General features: G+C 26.9%; 1 protein-coding gene across 3 annotated transcripts in view; it reads right to left on the reverse strand.

Moving 5' to 3' along the window:
* The window catches only part of LOC111635924 (KICSTOR complex protein C12orf66-like), a 30,394-nt gene that overhangs the window by 2,941 nt on the left and 7,257 nt on the right, over positions 1–20,196 (reverse strand). For all 3 annotated transcript variants that reach the window (XM_023381065.1, XM_023381064.1, XM_023381063.1), the window contains exons 4-7: positions 15,320–15,457; positions 9,403–9,538; positions 4,779–4,874; positions 4,604–4,698 (exon numbers count right to left, since the gene is read on the reverse strand). In XM_023381065.1, coding sequence (XP_023236833.1) covers positions 4,604–4,698; positions 4,779–4,874; positions 9,403–9,538; positions 15,320–15,457 — 465 coding nt within the window. The remainder of the gene's footprint in view (positions 1–4,603; positions 4,699–4,778; positions 4,875–9,402; positions 9,539–15,319; positions 15,458–20,196) is intronic.

Below are 20,196 nucleotides of genomic sequence, written 5' to 3' on the forward strand. Positions count from 1 at the left end.
CCTCGACCTTTAATCGCCAAAATTTAATAGCATCAATCCCCCTAATAAAAAAAACCTCCCTGCAAAATTTCAGAAATTTTCCACATAAAACACAGGAGTTATTAAGCTTCAAAGACGGTAAACAAAACTATGTCCCCATGTACATACAAACATCCATACACATAGAGAAAGCCCCAAATTCTTTTGCATTTCAAGGTGTCCTGAGTTCAAAAATGTAAAAATCTTGGGGGGCATACTTTCCCTTTGTTATATATAACAGCCAGGAAAGTAATTACTAGTTTTTATGTTTTATTTAACAAGTTAGCAATATAAAAAGCTGTTTGTAGCAATTTATTATTCACTTAATGTATAAAAAAAAATGTAATGAAGTAAAAATAGACTAAAAGCTTTGTTATCCTACTTTTTTACTTTAACAAGCATTCATTATACTATTTTTTGATATAAAATGTCTATCATTTGAATTAAGCCAGAAATTAAATTTATTTTGAGTCTAATCTGTTTCTAATAGTATTGTCTCATAGAAATGTTATTGTTTAGATGGAATATATGCTATAACATGGAGATATTGCTAAATATTTTCACATAATTTTACTCATATTAAAGATAAACGTAGAGTTTTATTTGTTATTAGTTAATTAATCTTTTAAAATATTAACAATCTTCATTCCCTATTAGTGCCTTTTACTGTATATTTTAAAATATATATTAGTCAACAATATATTTTCTTGTTAATATTAGAAATAAATTATGAATTTATTCCAGACTATCTACAGTTATAAATGTCATAAGAAATGTTTCCTTCAAATAAATTAAGTTTTTTCTTTCCAAAGAATGTGGGTCAGTTCTAAAATACATACAAAATATTTCTTAGATATTTCGAGAAATCTCAGTTTTAGAATAAATTATTAGCATTTTACAGATTATAACTAGTAATCAGAAATGTAATATTTTATAAAAATTTCTTACTCTATTTCTTTTTATTGTCAGTTAGTATTGTATTTCTAATAAAAAAAAAATTAAAGTACAAAAAAAATGAAAACTAATTCCTATTTGATGCTATAAAGTGTAACTACACAAGTATAATAAAAAAGTGAATACCAGATATTTAGCTCCCCTACTTACGAACATTCAGACTTACAAACAATTTGACCTGTCTAAAGTTTAAATTTTAAGCAAGATCTGAAGTTCTCTTGCTCCTTGTGGGGTGACATTAAAGTCAATCTTTGGCCAGAAATAAATAATTAATTAATGTGGACTTATTTCTATTGCATATCATCATTTTTCATTTTCACATGGATTATGAGCTTCTATTCATGAGATGATATTGAAGTTAGTAACACTGGAGTAACAGCATTTTATCACTGAGTTTTTAAAGATCAAATGTTTTTGGTCATATTCAATAAAGTATTTGTTATTATTAAATATATTAAGATTTTTATTTTGGTCAATATATTAAAATCCTGAGGATTTATAAACATAGGAAAGAATGTCTTAGAAAATATTCACATTCTTATAATTAACTCAGATTTTTAAAATAACTTTGGCCATTTATATTTATTTATCAACTTCTGAATTTTTTGTGATTAATTTCTTATTATTCTTCATCTTATTAATAATAATATGAAATTTTTTAAAGATATAAATGGTACACAGAAAATGTGTTCAATAATTTAGAAAGAATTAATTCTTTCTATAAATTAATAATGTAAACTAAAGTCATAGAAACACAGCTTGTAAGTAGACCCCAAGAATTTTTCAGTTTTCTAACAATATGATTGAAATGCCCACTTCTACAATGATAATTAAACAATAAATCTTTTGGACATGTTTGAAGAATGATAAGAGAAAACGAATGTTAAATAAAACACAACTTTGAAAACAAATTCTGATTATTAAAAAATAAAACATTTGAACTAAAAACTTAAATTTATAAAAATTTAATTATTGTTATTAAATTAAACTCTTGAGATTAAATAAAAAATATCTGTTTGATATTCAAACTTTTCCCTTAATTTCTGTACAGGTGTATTTCACTTTATAATGCTTTATTAATATGGCTCTTTTCAATTATATTCATGTTTACTATTTTCAGTGTTTGCCTTGCTCTTTATTTATTATTTTCACTTTCTCATATTTTTTAGTGCAAGTGCTATAGCACACTTAATAAATGATAGTATAAATAAGTTATATGCATTGACAGGTGAAAAAAGATTAAGGTAATATTTGCTTTATGGTAGTGCTTAATCTGCCATATTAGCAAGGTATGACAATCTTCAGGAATAATGCTTGTGAATGATCAATCTTAATTTTAGCATGTTAATAAGGACATTACATCAGTATTTTTGTTCTCAATTCAGACTTTTCTGATAAATCTCATAGGTCTATGTTGGTCAACTTAATTACAGGTTCTACATAAATATCTTCAATAAATTGCTCAACTGTCACTAAGTGAATGAATGGATCTTACAAATTTGCAGCTATTCATTCATTCTGAATAAATTATGAAGTTTAAGATCTGTATATTAACAATTCATAACACATTTTTATTGTTTCTTAAGCATACACAAAAGATGAGAAGTTATTTAAAAACATGAACTAGTACAGATTATTTTAATTTGCATGTTAATTCATAAAACATTTAACTAAATTTATCAGATTACAATATGGTTGTTAAAATAACTAAGAATCAAATAACAGTTTGGCATAAAAAATTGTTATTCAATTTTTAAACTGTTATAGAATAATAAGTTTTCAATTTTAATACTGGGGAATGAACCTATAACTTTCAAACATGTCCAATTTCTTGAGTTTTTTTTACAGATTTATTAAGAATTAAATAACTTTAATATAAAAACATGACAATACAAGTATGTATTTTTAATGTCCAAGTTATATTGATACCATTAATAATCTATAATTTGACTAGTATATTAACTTATTTACAATTCTAATTTAAAGGATAACAAAAAATGGCAAATTGTTATCTGATTAGTCGTATTAATGTGTCATTTACCAAAGATCTTACACATTTATAGATTATAATGCAAATTATTTTCATTTGGTTAAATATTTCTCTAAATAAGATAATACGAGAATAAGAGAATAGCATCTCAATTTCAGAAATTCTGTTTCTAATTTAATACAAAACTTTAAAATTATGGATTATACATTATGATACTCGATTTATGTGAATTCTACTTATATGCTTTCATAGTAATGTGATGTATGCTGAAATAACACTCGTACGCATTATTTTTCCTATCACCCTTAACACTTGATTTTACCATAGTTAATGTTAAAACATTAACTAGCCATTAAACATTAAATTTTTAGTCAAAATAATTTGTATTAAAATCTACATAGAATATCGTATTAAAAGTTGTTCAAATACATTGCATTAAATGTGATAAAATATATTTATAGTGTCTTTCAAAAATTTCATATTATTTATCTTACTTACTCAAAGAATAATAAAATTTTCAATTACTACAACAATCATGTGTACTTATTATATAAATCAGGTATCATCGATAAACCAATGGCAAAGATAGTAAAACCTCAGCTTGCCGCTCTATTAGTCTATGTTTGAGTCTAAATCAGAACTTAAAATTTTCATGGTAGTATTGACATGTCAGACTCCTTTATGGACTTGCCCAAACACATGACAAACAAGAAAAAAGCCATTATAGTGTTCACAGAGTAGAAAGAATTAAAGAATTAAAAAAAAAACTTAAATATCATTTTGATGTTCGCAACAACAAAATATGTAAAAAGCAGATTAGCAGTATTGATCACAAATTGTACTTTTTGCACTTTTACTCTGTAGCAATACAATGAAATCTATCTAAATTTATCGGGCTGCAGTTTGAAAAAATTTTAGACCTATAAATTTCCACTTTTATCCATCCTTCCTTAATCTCATATTTAATGGCAATGTTATGAAAATTTTCAATTACTAAAGCAACTATTTTATGTCAGTCCTGGCCAACTTATACTGGCATACGATTGACTTTTATGACTTTAAAAACCCAATGATCTACTTCACACCACTGTTCTTTTATACAAGAACAGAGACAATTGATACATAAAATAGTTCTTTGTATCCACGTTATCTTACAGAGAATTACTAACCCATAGCAAACAGTTAAAAGAGATTTCTCAGTAAAAAATATGGATTTAATATTCCTAATCTATTAAAATACATCATGTTTTTTGCATTTTAATGGGCTATATTTTCTGCAATTGGTAAAAATAATGCACCAATTGAATGAACTGTTTTATATCAACTGTGATGTATTCATCAATATATAAAGAATTCATATGTCTTACACTTATATTTTTACACTCTTCCTTCTTTTAGTGTATTTGAAGACTGTAGTGACCCAAAACAATTTTTGAATTAAAAGATTTTGATCATTGGACAGAGGATACAATTTAGAACATTACAGTACACTTATGACTGTTGATGCACTACAAACACTAAATGAAGGAAGAGTGTAAAATTCATCTTATGGTTATTGTTAAAGAAACATTTTATAATTCAGTATAACAATAAGATTCTAATATAAAAGTATAAAATATAACACAAAATGTAATTACTTACTTTTGATAATAATCTATGTAGGCACGAGAACAAAGATTTTTCATTTCATTGGGAGTTGTTTGTTGAGACAGAATTTTATGAAAATATAAGGAAAACTAGCACACAAATAAAAATAATAATTATTATTATTAAAGATAAAATATTACATAAATAAACCTTGCTAATAAATGTTTACCTTTGCTACAAGAGCAGCTTTTAATTTGCACAACCATTGATAAAGAGGAGGAACAGCAACTGGCCGAAACACACTGTGTGAACTTACTTTTTTACCCTAAGTAAACATTTATAAATTACTTTTAATGTTTAAAAAACTAAAAAAATTAATAATTAAATATGAAGCTGTGTGTCAGATCTTTAATTAAAAAAATGAAAAAAATGTCTAGGATATTGTTTTGTCTTATGAATCTAAATAAAATCATTTTCATATTTAATAAATTCTATTTTCTTCAGTATTTTAAGCTTTTCTTGAAATCAGAATTATCAAAAAACATTTTTCCTGCAAAATTCTGAATAAAATACGCTCATTGATAAAAAAAAAGTTACACATCGAGAAAGGAGTATTGGAAATGAATGAAATTTTATTAGAGATGACAGCCTGCAAAAAGCATCATCAGTAGCACAGGATCATATATCATGATTGGTGAGTGGAGTGGATGGACTTTTTTTATGTGCACAATGCATCAGAAAGCAAGTGTCATTTTTAGTTGCATGCAAATGGTTGGGTATGGGAACAATTTTTAAACAAACACTTAGCTAGCCACTTGTAAACTGGAAGTACCCACTGTCTGTACAGTACTGTACATTCCATTTCATTGCTATGAACATGCCGATTAATTTGAGATTTGTCATACTAGTGATTCTATACAAAGTGTTAACATCTATATGTCTTGTTGCTTCTTATTGCATTAGTGCACTTATTCGAGAGATTGTTCCTTACTTTTTAGAAGATTATCTATAAGTCCATAATTTACATATGGCTTTCATAAAAAATATGGAAAATCCATATTGGTTGGAATCTGCTTTATTAGTTCAAACAATGATGATGATGATAAGTACAGGAAATCCTCATTAGTTCAAAATTCAAGGGACAAAATAATCACATCTTCAAATTATCAAGTTACAAATAATCAGAGATTTACATATTTAAGTACAATATGCCAAATGCCACGTAACTTATGTAATTTATTAACAAAATGACATATGACTATATATACAGAATGCTATTTTCATTAATAATCAATAATAATAATAATATAAATAAACCACAGGTAAATAGCATGTGTCCAGTGAGAACCTCACTGATTGCCAGATAGGTTTTATAAAAACTAAAGCAGAATTCCTTAAATTATATTTAAAGCGGCCCATAAAGTAGTAAGTCACCTAAATGTAGTAGCCTAGAGCTCTACAAATATCTCAATCTGCTACTTGTAAAAATTCAGCCATATTTTATGAGATAAGGGATAAAATGAGATAAGGGTGAATGGGAAAGATGACATCCAAAAATGTGTTAGTGTAAAAGCAGTCATATTGACCAGGTTAGAGTTTTCTTGGTCTAGAGTTCTCTTATAGAATGGAGGCAATTCAATCTAAACAAACGAGTTAACATGTGCATATCACGGTTTGGACAGAATTTCAAAGTAGCCATATTTCAAACTAACTGAATTCCTTAATGTGTAAATCTCTATATCCCAGGCCGGGACAAAAGTACAGTTACTAACTAATGGGATTTCAAACTATTCAAGTTCAAATTAACAAGAATTTCTTATGATATAATATCGTAGCAAAGAAACAGTTTCAATTACAATAACAATATAATTTAAAGCAAACCTTTATTACCTTGTAGCATCTCCTCTTGCCTGATATATGCAGAAATATGACTGGGCATGTAAGCAGACACTTTATGATATCCTATTACAGATTTGTCCACAAATGTTCCAACTGGCACTCCAGATCCCTCACACTTACAGATGGCCCATCTGGTCTTATAAATGCTCATAGATGACAAATCTGGAGACTGGGCAGACCAAGCAAGCTTGTAGTGTGACAGAGACATTCCTGGAAACTTAGCTGGGTGCAGCCAAGCATTACCTTGTTATAAAACGACTGTTAACACATGAAAACAGGATTTCCCAAACACACCACTGTCTTATGCCGTTAATCTCCCCTGTACACTACTAGGAATAATCAACTGTCCCCAGACCAACATATTAGCAGTGGGGGCAATGTACCATAGAACAATAAAGGCAAAATTGAAGCTAATCAGTGACTGTTCATCAATGTTCCCTCTAATTTTTTTTGTAGATGAGTGGAACATATACTTCTCTGAGCAAAAAAAATTTTTGCTGAGCAGATTCTGAGCAAAAAATTTTTCTGAGCATATATATATAAAATCTTATTTTTTCCTATAAAAATTAAAATAATTAATTATAAAGTAGAGATTAAAATTCATTTTAAAACATACTTTTATACGAAATATTATCTTTTGTTAATGATTTAATGTATTTAATCGAAATATATGTAGCAATAATCATGTTGCAGACAGAGTGAGAAATAAGTAAACAACAATTCAAATCGGTGTGCATGCTCACCTGCACAGCATGTAAATTCTGGTGCATGGCAACAATTTGAACAGTGCGCGGCCGCGCAGCCACGCAGCTTAGAGGGAACATTGCTGTCTATTCTCAAACAGAACTTGGATTCATTGGTAAAGGGATACAGTGCCAGTCCACAGTAATCCATGCTTTTCTATCACAGCACTACTCAAACAAAACTGATAATATTGAAGTGCTAATGACAGTATACTTAATGGTCATCATGCACACAAATTTGCCATTGTTAGTTGCCTGCTAATGGTATGGAAAGAGACAGGGTTCTGTAACAAGATTCTACCTGTCTCTGGACAGTGAACAAAGATGCAATTGCAGTTGTTCATGCTGACAATGCCTATTCTTTTATAGTTGTGAGATCATTGGTTCATGTCTCTATGAGTGAAATTTAAAATTTTGAAATCAATGAAATTTTTACATAAAATAATTGTACATTACATTGTTTATACAATTTTTCTATTTATTTTCATGAAACATGAACCAGCAATCTTGTAAATATGAGTAAGGTATGCTGCTGTTGAACCTGGCAGTATTTGATGAAAGTTCCACAAAAACTTATCTCACACGTTGCTTAGAAATTTTTATCTTCAATTTTCTTGAAAACATTTGTGAAGTGTATTTTCTCCCACTTACTACATACCAAGGATTACCATACCAAGAGTTTTATTGAAATCTCCGAGGGCCAAATCATAATCTTCCCTTGTAAGACAAATGCAGAGTAAGCTCAAGAAAATAAACCACATAAGATGGTGTCTGAAAGTCTATATTTTCAGTGAGACAACAAAAAGTAGCTTTACTTAGAACAGGTGTACTTTCTTTTTTTAATTTGAGAATACATTCATGAATTAATTTTCCATTCATTTTGAGATCAACAAATGCAGCAAATGCTATGTTGAAATTGAATATTGGTAAAAATGTGTGTTTACATTTTAAAGCAGTAATCAATTTCTTGTTCAATCAAAAGCATAAGACAGAGATTCTGCCAGCCAAAAAGTTCATAGCATCTGATGCAAGTTGAGTTTTCACAAGTTTTACTGCACATTGTATATATTTTAATAACATCTGTTTTAACAGATATTATTAAAATTTTTTACTTACGTTTGCACCACAAGATATAATTGCAAACTAAAGAGAGACAGAGAAACATGGTGAGTCAAAATGATTTGAGATTTCTGGATATTTTCCAAAAATATAATTAGTATTAGAAAAATTCTACATGCAATATTTGAAACAAGAACCCAGAGTTTTGGATTTAATGTGCAAGAATTAGTTTCAACAGCTATCACTAGAGCAAGATGACAAGTAGACTGGAGCATGTTTTTTGTGTTTTGGTACTTCATATATCACAGTCTGTTATTACCATGCAGTGAACATTAAGAAGAAAGTATGGAAAAGATCCTCCTATTGCAAATTCCATTTATAAGTGATACAACAAATTTCAAGAGATTAGATACATTTGTACAAGGAAGAAATCATATATTTTGATGTGTGCCATACAATGCATGGTTTGCACATTAAATTTTCATAAATAAGGTACAAACAAAAATTGTTTCAGTTAGTATTTTAAATAATACAAGTTTTGTATTTTTGTATTCAATAGTTTTTGTTCAATAAATATTACTAATCACTCACATCATTTTGACTTATTCTATATATATATATATATATATAATGACCAATTAATAAAAACAACATATCATTTTATATAAATCATAAATAAATTTTTTTACTATTCTTTATTAGACCAACATCTAAGAAAAACAACCAATTTCTAAAATAGCAATTTGCACATAAACTTAAATATGAACATAACTGAAATAGGCATTAAACTGAAGAATTCATTAAAATATGTAAATAAAATTTACTGAAGCTACAAAATTATCTTTGCGTTCCATTAATACAAACACCAATGACTTCCGAAAACAACTTTCAGTTATGGAGATCACGTTTTATTTGAGACTAAGCCTCCGCAATAATTTTGTAGCTTCAGTAAATTTTATTTATATATTTTAATATAAATACGTCTGCCAAGATTTTATTTTAATGAAGAATTCACCTTTATGTTATAATAAAATTACTAAGTTCAATATAAAATTCAAAATAATAAATTACTATGCCTATTTTATCATTCCACTTACAAAATATTTTAAAAAGATATATTATTTTCATTAAATAATTTTGATAATATCTTACATCCTTATTTGCTGGAGCAGCCCATATACAAAGTTTTGAATGTGCATCATTTAAATGAAGGAGCGATGGAAGAAACTGCCACTGTTGTAAACGTAATTGTGTTTCTAATAATTGTAGAAGTATTTCGCATTCAAGACTGAAAAGTAAATGTATACAAATTAATAATTATTATTATTATTATTACCAAATAACAATTTAAATATTTAAATTAAGTTTAAAATCATCATTACAAAATTAAAAAAGGAAATTTTTATATAAGAACTTTACAGTTGATAAAAAAAAGCATCTTTAATTTATTGAGTTTTTAACTTATCAAAATTAAAATACAAAAATCTTAACTTTAAAAACAAAGTTGAACTAGCAACTATAGATAAGTTGTATTTTTTCTTATTTCATTAAATTAGCAGTGGATAAAGCTGGAGAAATGCCAATATTTTTGGCTTAGTTAAATAATATCTTTAAGCATGAATGGATGTATGATGAATGCAAATGCCAGATACAAAAGATGGGATAGAGTAAACAAGCAAAAAGCTAAGATGATAGTGGATAGTGCAAAGACGAAAGGAGAAAAATTATTACAGGGGAGAATTCATTGTCACTGGTGTTTAAATATGCATTGTTAATATGCAAGGACAAGTATTCTACACCTGACAATTTCTCTTTACTCTTTTGCACCACCCGCTGGTGTCATAGATTCCACTTGCTTGTTTACTCTATCCTATTTTTTTATCTGACACTAACACACTTCTTATATGTAAAAATGGCCTATTAACTAAGTTAAAAATGTTTCACTAACTTCATTTGCTACTAAAGATGTATTACTTATTTTAACCTTAACTAACATGAAGTGATCTGAGATACCATTAAGAAATTTAATTTTTCTGTAATTTTTCTGTTAGCAGAGAAAATTGTCCCTCTCTATACTAAAGGTATATTTAACACTATCTACAAGTTTAAAAGCAATGCACATGATAATCTGTAACAGTTTTTATTTTATTTCAGTTTGTTTTAACAAACAATGTCTAAATTATAAACATAAGTAATGTTAATAAAATACTCCTCAAACCTTTTAACCAGAGTGCTTCTATTTTTAGAATTGCAAATATTTTCGTTGCCCCTCCTGGGGTCTTTCTTCTTCAGGCTTTATCGAATAGGCCGTTACTGTTCAAATAAACATTCGATCTGAATTTCTTCCGAACACTATCATGTGAAATCGTTCCGTAGTTGTATTGCACATGCTCCATAATCATCTCTTTAAACACTGTTATGTTACTAGATTTGTTAAGTGATGTTACTAGATTTTTGATAAGTAATGTTATTAGATTTTTCAACCTGTATGCTTTAGCTGTGCCAAAAAATGTAAAAAGACCATGTAGTTAAGGCATAAAAATAATTTATTTTGTGTAAATAATACATATTCCTAAAGAAAAGGAAAAAAATTAATAATTCTGTTATCAGAACAAAATTCAACTTAATTTTGTATAATCAAACACAAAAGAAATAAAGCTCATTTCTTAGTTTACTCATTTGTATTCATATCTTTCAAATTGAATTAGCCCTTTTAATTAAAAATGTTACAATTCTAAATGCAAGTTAAACGAAGCAGTCTGAGACCACATCATGTTATTTAAAAGAAAAAAAAAGACACTACCACGTTAGTTAAGGGGTTAATGCCAAATTATCAAGCAGCTATTTTTATTACACATTAATTAGTTATGAATCATTAATGTAGTCGAAAAATAGCCCAATAATTTGGCAAATTATTTGGTGTTAATCTTACACTTAACCGTTTAATAAGCAATATTAAACGGTATGATGATATAAAACTGTATTTTTTGTTTGTACCATTATGTTTTTATTTATATAAAAACTAATTTTATGTTAAATGCTTATTAGTAAATAAGAGCAAACATTTGTTGCAATACAGTTGTCATTAATAGATTATATTTATATATACAATTCTTAAACATAACTTGATTTCAATTTTCCATTTAAAAAAAAAAAACATTAACATAAATCATTGTTATTTATCAACACCATGATACCTATTAATCACATATCAATGAGTATATTTAGCATTTTTTTTTAATAAAGATAATTTTTTGTTTTAATTTATGACTCCAAATATTAATAACACCTTTAAGATGACAAATTGCATTTTTATAGGTTTCTTAACCTTTTAATTTTAAATAAACAGTGTGGAGTTTATTTAGAATTAAAAGATTTAAAACTTTTTGTGAAATATAAAAAAATATTTAATGTTTTAATATTTTCAATACTTTTCATTCTATTTTGTTTTCTCAAAAGGTAAATCTTGTCTTCAGAATGAAGCCCTGTTGCTAAGATATAGAGTTCAAAATACCAAAGTGCACAAGTTAAATTTTTTTTCTTAAACAAAGTAATAGTTTGAAAGTAAATTTAAAATATTATAGTATTACTTAACTTTAAAGTGTCAAAAGAAACCTTGTGTATGTCGAATACATATGTTATTATTCACTATAATTTATGTTAATGGTAAAATGTTTTTCTTATCTTATTTATTTATTTTTATAAGGATAATTCTCATATCATATATTTTTTTTTATCAATTTTTATTTCCATGACACTTTTTTTTAGAATCATTTTTAATGTTTCAATATGTTTAACACCAAAACATAAATAAAACTCAACATTTTACATAATTTTCTCATTTTGTGAGTGATGATGCAACAAGATTAATTATATATACATTATTAAATAATTTTAAATTGTATCATAATGAACTTTTTACATTAAATTTATATCCACTAATAACTTAAGTATTTCATTTTAAACAAATGTAGAAGTAAAGGACATTTATTGCCTCGGGTATAAAATTTGAATATTGTTTAATAAAGTGGAGCAAGGTCATAAACTAATCATTCTACANGGTAGTAGCCCCAAGTCTCCATTCGTGCACCAGGGGGTTGCATCTCGATAGCTATAAGTGTGCGGGAGATATGAGGCTGAAAGTGATTGAAACTGGCTTTCTATTTCGAATGTTTTGTTCGAATTTGTTCGAATTAAATTCGAACATAAAATTTGAATATTGTTTCGATTAGTGGAGCAAGGTCATAAACTAATCATTCTACAGGGTCAAGTAGCGGTTTCATTGTTATTAAATAATTTTAAATTGTATCATAATGAACTTTTTACATTAAATTTATATCCACTAATAACTTAAGTATTTCATTTTAAACAAATGTAGAAGTAAAGGACATTTATTGCCTCGGGTATAAAATTTGAATATTGTTTAATAAAGTGGAGCAAGGTCATAAACTAATCATTCTACAGGGTCAAGTAGCGGTTTCATTGTTATTTTCTCAATTTTAATTATATTACTGTAACTAATATCTCAAAATAATAATTCCAGAATTAGAAAAACGTTTTTATGAATTTTTGGATAAATACAAGTTAAAAGAAAGATAATGTTTACCATAAATATATGTAAAATTAACAAATATTTATATCATTTTAAAGTTTTATTACTTTTCTATGAAATAATGATTTATTTTCAAGATTTATAGAAAGCTTTAAACCAGTTTATAGAATATTTTAATTATTTAATCAAGGGTGGACTTTTAGAATTTTTTATTCTTAATTATGGTTAAAATATCGTACCAACTATATTAAATTTAAAATCATTACCAAATAAATAAAATCGGAATGACATAAAAAAATATTTGTAGAGAATTCATTAATAATCATGAAATGATTTATAAAATCTCATCATCAGATTTAAAAATAATTTTTTATTTTAGTAAATTTTGTTGTATTAAATGCATTTTAATAAAATTTGATTTGTATCTGTATTCTTTATTATGACACATTAACCACCATAATTTAGTTTATTATAATTATAAATGGTAAAAATCATTTTTTTTTTCTTAATATAATCCATAATTCTGATACTTGCTAAACTACTTAATTAATCAACATGTATATTGTAATACATATTCAAATATAATCTAAATTTAAAGATCCATTTATGATAATTATAATTTATATCATTCATTTAATCTTGTAGTCCTTGATAATGACAGAATTGTAAATTGTTTGGATCAATTTGTATTTTTTTTAAATAATTTTAACTATAAACTGGCTTTTATTCTTAGATTTATCCTATTTGATGAAAACCGATTATAGCCCTAATTGTCCTTATAAATGATATGTACTTGTAAGAAAGTCATTAAACATTTTATGATATTAGCATTTTTTATAAGCATTTTGTAAAATCATTATATTAGAAGGTATTCTAATAGAAACAGATTGCCAACACAAAAAACTACTTTAGTATTTTTAATGCTATTCATTATGATTTTACATTATATTTAACTAAACAAAATACACTAATTAACTTAGTAATGGTATGAAAAATATTATCCTGTTTTATGAACGTGTTAATTTAAAAAATTTTTAATTTTTCAAGCATTTTGGTTACAATGTGTGAAAATATACTTGCTAAATTTATCAGAATTATAGCTAAAATGATTATCTTTCAGTATTGCTTTTAACTGTAAAAAAGATCTCTCCACTTCTATGGATATTAGTGAAACAAATTTAAGACTAATAATCTGTTCAATTGTCAAATTAGAGAAAAATCTGTTCACTATTAATGCAGTTTGAAATATTACATATACATTTCAAACCAAAATTGTTATTCATACTTGACTTAATTATCAGTGACAGAAAAAATTCTTTTGAATATCATCAATGACTAGATTCATTGCATGTGACAAACAAGTAACATCAGTTTTGGAAATATTTCACATAATAAGTGATTTTTAACATTGTTACAATGCCATTGGTGATCAAAAGTAATAATTTCTCATGAGGAATATCATTCTGGTAGATATCATTTAATGTTTTCCTCACAGCTTGCATAATTCTTGAATGTGTGGTGTATTTTATTGAACTTGAAAATATCAAAAACAGCTTAAAACTTCTCACTTCTGGTGACATAACTACTATTAAAACATTGATAACAATGCCACCTTGTTTGAAGTTTCATTGAAACTTAACCAAATGTTCGTGTCTTTAATACTTTATCTTATCTTCTTGATTGTATCATTATATATTTCACCAGAGTATTTAGATGTAATGTATGTTGATCAAAAAGTTTTTCGTTTAAAATATTTCTCAAGAAAACATTTAAAAATTTTGTTTTTCAATTTGAACAATGTACTGTCAGTTGCATTGAATGGTTTGACTAGACTCTTCTCCTATGTTTTCTTGTTAGACTAAGATAAGATTCAAGAGTAATTTATAATTATTTGAAGAGTTATTTAACTTGATCATGGTGGTGCTAGGTACTGTCATAATGTTGCATAATTTGAACCATTTTAACAAGTTTACCGACTTAGCACAACACAAACAAAACAAAACAGTTCATTTTCTATTAACTTGCACGTCATATCAAAAACTAGGCAAAACTTAAGAAAACATTTATTTAAAAGCTCTAACAAAGATTCTTTCATCTTTAGCATGGTACTGACTTCTTGTTTACAACAAATTGTTTTTGGATATTAGGCACATTTGCAGAATGTCTCTCATATTGTAAGCTGTTTGAAAGTTCTCATTTCATTAAGAATTCATTTCAAAAACTTAATTCATAAAAATAGTGTTTTCAAATTTATAAATTTTGAGAATTTTTGAAAAATATGTTCAAATTATTCACTTATGCTCATATATTCTTGAACAAAGTCTAAATCATTTTATTGTGTCTTGATTTTTCCAACTGCTAACTTAAAAAAATGGTTTATATGTTCCAAAATATCAGCATGTAACATATTACTACTTAAATTAAATTTACTAAATTTTATTTAAAGTTTAATTTTTTAATATATTAAATTTAATACCATGTTTTAACGTTAAATATTTCAAACAAATAATTACTTACCTAAATGAAGTTTTTATAGAGCCAAGATATGGATGATGAAACAATTTCTGAGTTCGAGTAATGATTTCCGATATAAAATTAGCAAGTTCTTCAAATTTCATAAATTGCAAAGAGCTCATATTCCACATTTTCTCATAACTTATAAGTCAAGAAAATAACTGATAGTTGTTAATAAAATCATTAAAAGTCTTAATGGATACAGACATAATGCAAATAAACAATACACATGTTAGTATTTGCTATTTTAACAATTAAAAATACATCATAAACATTGCTTTTAAAAATAAAGAAGAGAAATATTACAAGAAAAAGACAGGTTCTATACAGAAGATGATAAGAACAAATTTAAAATTATTAGAAAAATATAAACATTTAATTCACAGAACCAAAAATAGAATGGTCCAACGGCAATTGCTTTGGTGATACAGCCAGCAAATTTTACTTGATTCAACTAATAATTAAGACAATAAAAAAGTGAGAATTGATAAAAATTATGAAAACTGAAAATTTTTAGTACAGTTTTAAAGAGTATCATCACTAATAACTGATGTCAATATACTTTTGGACCCTCAGAAAGTGATGTACTGTACAGTACATAAATATGAGAAAATGAAAAGTAAATGTAGCAAAAAATCATTATAAATTTTTATTCTGTAATAGTTTATAATCTAGTATTCCTCATTTTTCAGCTATGATTATTTAAAAACATTTATTATACTTTTCAGTTTTGTTTTTCTGTGTTATTTGTCAACATTTTATTCTTTATATTTATATATATACTGCATATAAAATAAATAATGTTAAATTTTCAAAATAATAACTATATATTTATTGATGTTGGTATGGAAAGAGTTGCATGTCTGGGCCACAAGCTAGCCTGGATTAGATAAAAGTATTACATCCAGTCCAGAATGTACAATGTTTAACTATATCTGAAAGTTTTGGTTAAACATTGTACTCTGAAGAAGTGCAATAATTTCTGAATTCATTAAGTAAATATATATATTTTTTATTCTAGCATGTTAGGAATTTTTAAATTGTCCTTCATAAAAGGAACAGAGAAAAACTGTTATTTTAAAATTTAATAATAAATTCTTAATTTTAAAAAATATCATAATTGAAAATGTATAGTTTCACAGTTTCATGTGTCAGAAATTAGAATTTAATAAAAATTAATTTTCAATTCTAAACTCTAGGTTATAAATATTCTAAAATATTCAAAATACAAAAGAAAATTCTTTAAACCAGAATTAAAACAAATTGGAATATTGAAAATCAATGATAGAGGAAAAACTCGCCAGCTGATGGATGAATGAATGGCTACAATGATTACAAATAATTGAAAAATTGATTCAATAAATGTAGGAGCCATTTTCTAAAATTGTATCACCATTTATTTTAAAATGATTAAAATTATTGAAAATTTCTATATTAATTCAGACAGCAGAATTTTGAGCTGACTTACAAGTTTGAATTTATTATCTTGCAGTTTCTTATCTTCTGTGTCTGATATTTGGTAATACAATTTATATCTAATTGATGAATTTCTCTTACATTCTAAATATTTTCAAATTTTTATAATTTATTACTATTAGTTGATAATCTACTACTGACTATTATTTAAAAAACTTGAAAACTTCTGAATTAAAACTTACTAACTGATTTAACCATTTAAAACTGAAATTATTTGTAAAAAAAATATACACACACATTCTCAAGATCCAATAAAAATATTAATTTTATTTATTAAATTTGGTAAAGCAATATATTTTGTTTACTATCAATAAGATTAAATGTTTTTTGTCTTTGACTTTTAAAGAAATTTTTGGAAAATAATGTAAAATATAAGCTAGACATCAACCAAATGCTAAATTCTATCGAGCTTGATATGGCCGAATACTAAACAAATTATGTAACCAATTTGGCACCAGAGGGAAGCGTTAGGGCCATCTCTTATTATCTTTAATAATTATAATTTTTTAATTAGTTAATTAAAATAATTTAGAACCACTGGATGAAAAAATCGGCCCAGAGTAGGACTTGCACGGTAAGCAGGAGTCACAACTCCTGCTTACTGTGCAGATGCATTGCCAGTTACACTATCCAGACCTCCTGTCTGATCGCCTATTCCAGCACTTATAAGCTAATGTTATAACCATTGACAGTTGATGTCTAGCTTATAGTATATTGCAGTGTTTTTCAACCTTCTTGAACAAGCGACCCCTTTACAAGTTAAAAAGTTCTGGCGACCCCCAGGACCATATTAAAACTATGTCAGTGATTTTAAAAAGTACATACGTATTTAAGTTTCTTTCTGTTGAGACCTAAATATCGATCAAAAAACCAATTGTACTGTACAATAAACAGGCAAAGCCTTCTCACTGAGATTGTAGTTTCTTTTATTGTAGTATAGGACCTACAAACACTTGTCCTTTTCTTTTCTTCAAAACCTGCGACCCCCCGTGTAAGGCTTTGCGACCTCCCTGGGGGTCGCGACCCACAGGTTGAAAAACACTGGTATATTGGGTCTAGCAATGTTGTTTATATGTAAAATATAAGGTTACAAGAATGGTACCTGAAAAATGAATTTAACACAGCATAAGATAAAAATGCCAAATATACAACTTTTATACTCTCTTTTAAAAATGTTGATTTCATATCATCCCTACAAACTAATAATAAAAATTTAAATTTTAGTTTTAATATAATAGTTAAGCTAAGTAACTCATTTAAGATTGCAACAATTGCTAAAACAATACTGCTACATTCGTTTTTCACTTCAACATGATTAATTTATTATTTTGATTTGTATTTGAGCTACTGTAGCTAAGACTTTTATAAATGATTTAAGTCTTAGTAATTTTTTATAAACAGTATTCCTAATATGTAACTAAAATTTACTTAAATTTAGTATATGAACAAAGAATAAGAAGAAATAAAAACAATAATTAAAATGGAGAAAATAAGTTAAACATTATTTATTAGTAAAATTTCAGAAAGTACTCAGTTCTTTCTAAAGTTTCGTATAACATAGAAAAAAAAGTTAAATTATTTTTAAAAATTTATTTATAACAGTATGTTATTCTCTGCGGTTAAGTGTCACTAAGCTGGTTATGTATCTAACTCCATTCGGGGGAAAATTTTTGTATTGAAATAACATGACTTGCGATACAAATTGGAAGTTCATATATAGGTAATTTGGTCCTTTTCTCTTGCAATTTCCAAGTCTCAACTTTCATCTATCGAACTCCATTCTTGAGATTAAGAAAGGTCAAAGATGGGCAGACAACTAGAAATTTTTTCAAATTAAGTCCAATAAGTATACTCCACTAACTGAGTGGATAAAACCACTGAACACCAATAGTTGGTTGTGAGTTCACACATGGCCAATGGACTGGCCATGTGGAGTTTTCTGGGTTTTTGCTTTAGTAACATTTCAATTGGGGCCAACTTTACATAAACATCTTTCTGGGATGCATCCTCCTTGGCAGACCACTCACGTGCCACGTTGCTGTAACCAAATAAACCAAATTAATTCTAACAAGCAATTATTTATTGTGACATTGTCACAATGCTGGGCTGCAACTTTTCATCACAATGTTCTCAATTCTTCTAGTGGTGGTCTTGCCCCTGTACATCATACATCATATTTTTCCCGTTAGCAACAGAATTATGTCGGTCATCAATCTAACTCCATTCTGGGGAAACTTTGAATTGAAGTAACATAACTTCTGTTCCAAACCAGAAGTTCATTTATAGTTAATCTGGGCCTCCTGCCCTAAGCTTTCCACGTCTTGTCTCAACTTTCATCTATCTAACTCCTTTCTCAAGATTAATGAAGGACAAACAGAAAGACAGATGGGATGACAGTCAGAATTTATAGGTCTACAAGTTTTTTAAATTGCAGCCCATTAATTTTTCTATAAATGGAATATTTTCAAGACCATACTTCCCATATAGTTTATACAATCTGTTGTCAAAATTTAAACACTTTATCATCACATAAAGGCAATTATTCTCATATTTTTATAAGATTTTTTTTTATTTTATTTTTTATTTTTTTATTTTTATTTTTATTTACAAGTTTTATATCAAGTCTTTTGGACATTAAGGTTAGCAACTTGGATCACATGCAGGGCCATCACAACCTATCCAACACAGCTAACTTTTCAAATATTGATATTAATAATAGACCAGTATTAATTGGTTGTTGACTATCTTCTCATCCAGGAAATGTCACAGACTACTTCGGTCAAATTACTTTGATCCCCTTTCACAACAGTCCCTTCTTTCCATTGAACCAGTGGTATGGATTCAAATAGGAAAATTACATAATTCAATGTTACTGGTGAGCACAAAATATGATTTAAGCAGATTTTGATGGTGCCAAGTTTAAAATATTTAGTCCATTTTTTCGGAAATTTGATTTGTTGGCAGATCACTGTTTGATATTTGGCTGTGAATGGTACAGTTTCTTAAAGTTACAATAGAAAATATTATGATAGCTGAAAAATTTAAGATATATTTTCAATTGGTGTCTACTTGACCAATAAAATTGTGCCATTTCGTACCATCTGAGTATTGCGATAAATGTGACAATGGTAGGCTTAATGTTCATTATATTATACTATTTGATTTATATAACTACAAAGATAATCTTACATAAAGGTTTATAACACCGAGCGACCAATCAAACAATTTTAAAAATTCTTCATTTCTCTACTGTACACAATTTAAAGAATTTTTAAAATGTTAGATTGATCACTCAGTGTGATAAGCCCTTATGTAAGATAACTTTTGTAAATATAAATCACAATACAGTAGAGCATCGATTATCCGAATATCGATCAACCAAAATGTCAATTAACCGAAAGCTT

Source organism: Centruroides sculpturatus, unplaced genomic scaffold, assembly GCF_000671375.1.
Source record: "Centruroides sculpturatus isolate CEXI.00-Female unplaced genomic scaffold, Cexi_2.0 scaffold1063, whole genome shotgun sequence".
NCBI lineage: Eukaryota > Metazoa > Arthropoda > Arachnida > Scorpiones > Buthidae > Centruroides > Centruroides sculpturatus.